Here is a 3798-nt window from a genome sequence, read left to right as displayed (position 1 = left end):
GGAGATAGAGAAATTAGCGGCGGAAGTAGGGCTGTCTTTGGTTGAAAAAATACGGTTTCACACATGGAATTATCCAGGTTATGGAAATAAGAGAGGGTCTGGGTCCAAATGCAATGAGAGCTTTAATGTTGGTTTAAGCATGACATTCAAATTTGCTGAGGCATGAGAAATTTTGTATTAATGCATATCTGCACAGTACTGCCATCGCCCCTTCGAATATTATGGAGTGGTTTGTGAGGAGTACCCAAATAATAACTGTCCAATCCTGTGAAATTTGCTTGTATTATCTAAAAAATCTTCTTGTTTGAACATCAATCTGTAACTTGCAACATTGTCTAATTCGGTTCAAGAGTTCATATATTAGGATCCTCGTGATCCAAGTGCACTTACCAAATCAAACATGTGATTGGAGAACTTAGTCATGGACTTCGCTTTGTTTAATATACAATGCAAATACTTAATTGTTACAGGTAAGGGTGAAATCAAGTCGAGTTAATTGAACTCGACTCAAGTGTTATAGTACCGAATTTAAGTTCGAGTTTAAGCCTAATCGAGCCTGAGAAATCGAGTTCGAATTTGAATTTGGTACCTGAAATTGGAATTCAAGTTTGAATTCAAATTCGTATAATCGAGTTTTACTCAAGTTTTATTCAAGTTCCATTATTAGAGTTTGAGAATACGAACTTCAATCGAATTCGGGCATTCGAGCTTTAATCAAGTTCAAGTTCAAGTTCAAGTTCAAGTTCTAGAGTGATTGAACTCAACTCGACTATGTCGAGCTGAGTTCGAGCCAAAATCAAGCTTAGCTCGATTTTCACCCTAGTTACTGCCCAGTAGAAGTGAGAGAAGACGGTTGACTTTCATTTAGTGATAGATTAAACCAGGTTGCTGCTGTTTATGCATTTTAGTAAGGAAATTACCAGGCCAATTGATAGTGTTGAAGGTTGATGCTGTGTTGGAAGTATGGTTTGCCAAATGTATGAAAGACTGAAAATGTTTTTGCTGTGCATGGAAGTGCATGGGGTTGCTTCACGGTTCAGTAGTTTAAGTTCTACCGTAATTTTTAATGTTAATCTTTGCATTTGTTGGCTCAGCTTTTTTGTAATGAAGTTGTTAGACTTGAGTGGTTTACCTGAGATTAAGTAAAAGTTTCTGATAGTTATTGAAACAGTAAGTGAAAGTATGTTATATGCAGACTTTTGTCTAATGAAAAGTAGTCCAGTTTTTCCATTCCATTCTCTCTTTTCTTGGTACAACCGACATTATCAAAAACTAACATGGTATTAGAGCTTCATTAACCAACAATCATCTAGCAAGTTCACTAGAAAAAACTCATCCCAAATCACCATCAAACTTCAACCTTTCCGCAAGAACAAAACTTTCAAAAACTGCAACCAGTTTTTTGTGCATGGCTACTCAATCTGCTTCTCTCTCACCTCTAGTGTTCAATGAGGACCAGTATCACATTTGGGCTATTAGAATGAGAGCCTACCTAAGAGGGCAAGGGTTGTGGCAATATGTGGAAGAGGAGAAACAGCCACCTCAACTTGGTCCAAACCCAACTTTGAATCAAATGAGAATGTATGAAGAGGAAATGTCCAAAGCTCCAAGAGCTCTTTCTCACATACATTCAGCAGTAACAGACCTTGTATTTACAAGGATAATGGCGTGTGAAACTGCAAACGAAGCTTGGGATAGACTTAGAAAAGAGTTCATGGGAAGTGATACAACCCGAAACATGCAAGTTATGAACCTGCGCAGAGAGTTTGAAATGCTGAGAATGCAGGAGGTAGAGAAAGTTAAAGAGTATGTAGATAGACTCATGAGTGTGGTGAACAAAATCAGATTGTTGGGAGTTGAGATGAGCGACAAGATGATAGTTGAGAAAGTGTTGGTCAGCCTTCTGAAAAGATTTGAGTCCAAGATATCTTCCTTAGAAGATTCAAAAGATCTCTCCCAAATCAGCCTCACTGAATTGGTTCATGCCCTGCAGGCCTAGGAACAAAGAAGGTTGATGAGGCAGGAGGACTCAAATGAAGGTGCTATGTTGGCTACTCAAAAAGGAGTGAATATGCAGGGAAGTAATAGAAAATATGCTGGGGATAAGAGAGGAAAAGAGAGAGCTAGTGGACAGTGGGGAAAGCAGAGTGGAGGAAGAAACTATCCACCATGTTCCCGCTGTAAAAAGAAGGGACATCCGGACAGCAAGTGCTGGTTCAGGCTTGGGATTCAATGCAGGGGATGCAAGCAGTTCGGCCACATTGAAAAGGTGTGTAGGAACAAGGCTGCACAGCCACCACAGCAAGCACAAAGTGCAGATGACCAGCAGTAAACCAGTGAACCAGAACAGCTATTTGTAGCTTCATGCTACTCAATGCAGACTAGCAGAGATGTTTGGCTGATAGACAGCGGATGCATTAACCACATGGCAGCAAATCTGGAGAATTTTGTTAGGCTGGACAGGACCTATAGCTCCAAGGTTAAGATTGGAAATGGTGACTATATGGAAGCAAGAGGGATTGGAGATGTGGCAGTCCAAACTCAAGCAGGAACTAAGGTTATTTCTAATGTTCTATTTGTACCTGATATTGCATAAAATTTGTTAAGTGTAGGTCAAATGTTAGAGAGAAATTATACATTGCATTTCCAAAACCATTCATGCATTATAAAGGATAGTGAGGGAAATGAGTTGTTGAGTGTAAGGATGCTGGGTAAAAGTTTTCCTCTGGACTAGAAGAAACCAGAAAACTCAGCATTAATCACCAAGGTTGAAGAGTCTGAGTTATGGCATAGAAGACTAGGACATTTTCATTACCTTGGAATTAAAGAGCTCAAGTCAAGAGATATGGTATTAGACTTGCCCAAGATAGAATAGAAGAGGACCTTATGCACAGCCTGCCAGCTTGGCAAACTCAGTAGGCCATAATTCCCTTCGGATCAAACCTGGAGAGCAAGTCACAAGCTGCAATTGATCCACTCAGATGTGTGTGGTCCAATGAATACTGAATCTTTAAATGGCAGTAGGTACTTTGTACTCTTCATTGATGACTTCTCAAGGGTGGCTTGGGTTTATTTCTTGAAGCAGAAAAATGAAGTAGTTGCTGTGTTCAAACAATTCAAGTTGCTGGTGGAGAATGAAGCTGGAACCTTGATCAAAATAGTAAGAAGTGACAATGGAACAGAGTACACTTCAAATGAGTTCAAAACAATCTGCAGCCTAGCTGGAATTCAGTAGCAGTTCACAGCACCATACACCCCTCAACAGAATGGCGTTTGTGAAAGAAGAAACCGAACCATTATGGAAATGGCCAGGTGTATGATGGCTGGAAAGAATCTCCCTAAAGTGTTCTAGGCAGAAGCTGTTAATACAGCAGTTTTCTTGTTGAATAGGCTGCCCACCAGGGCAGTCAAACATCAAACACCAATTGAGGCATGGACTGGAGTCAAGCCAGCAATAGGGAACCTGAAAGAATTTGGAAACATAGCCTATGTGATGATCCCAGCCAGCAAAAGGTCCAAATTGGATGACAAGGCTGAAATTGGGATATTTATAGGCTACAACAGCAACTCTAAAGCTTATAGAGTTTATGTTCCTGAGTCCAAAAGGATTGTAATCACAAGGGACATAAAGGTTAATGAATGTGGAGTCTGGAATTAGGAAGAAAAAAGGTTTGATGTGCAACCTGAATCAAGTCAGAATGAGAGAAATGAGGGACTGATTCAAGAGGCAGATTCAGATAAGGAAGATGATCATGCTGTTAGAGGAACTAGAACTTTGGCTGATGTGTATGAAAGGTG

At 40.0% G+C, this 3798-nt stretch overlaps 1 protein-coding gene across 1 annotated transcript; it reads left to right on the top strand.

Moving 5' to 3' along the window:
• Positions 1-1408: 1408 nt before the first annotated feature.
• LOC116138840 lies at positions 1409-1999 on the top strand. Its single transcript, XM_031424498.1, has one exon. The coding sequence runs from the start codon at positions 1409-1411 to the stop codon at positions 1997-1999; it is 591 nt and encodes a 196-aa protein (XP_031280358.1).
• Positions 2000-3798: the final 1799 nt, after the last annotated feature.

This window comes from Pistacia vera, unplaced genomic scaffold, assembly GCF_008641045.1.
Source record: "Pistacia vera cultivar Batoury unplaced genomic scaffold, PisVer_v2 Contig344, whole genome shotgun sequence".
In the NCBI taxonomy this organism is placed as follows: Eukaryota; Viridiplantae; Streptophyta; class Magnoliopsida; order Sapindales; family Anacardiaceae; genus Pistacia; species Pistacia vera.
The sequence above is the reverse complement of the archived record's forward strand: the minus strand, read 5'-3'. Positions and strand labels throughout refer to the sequence as shown.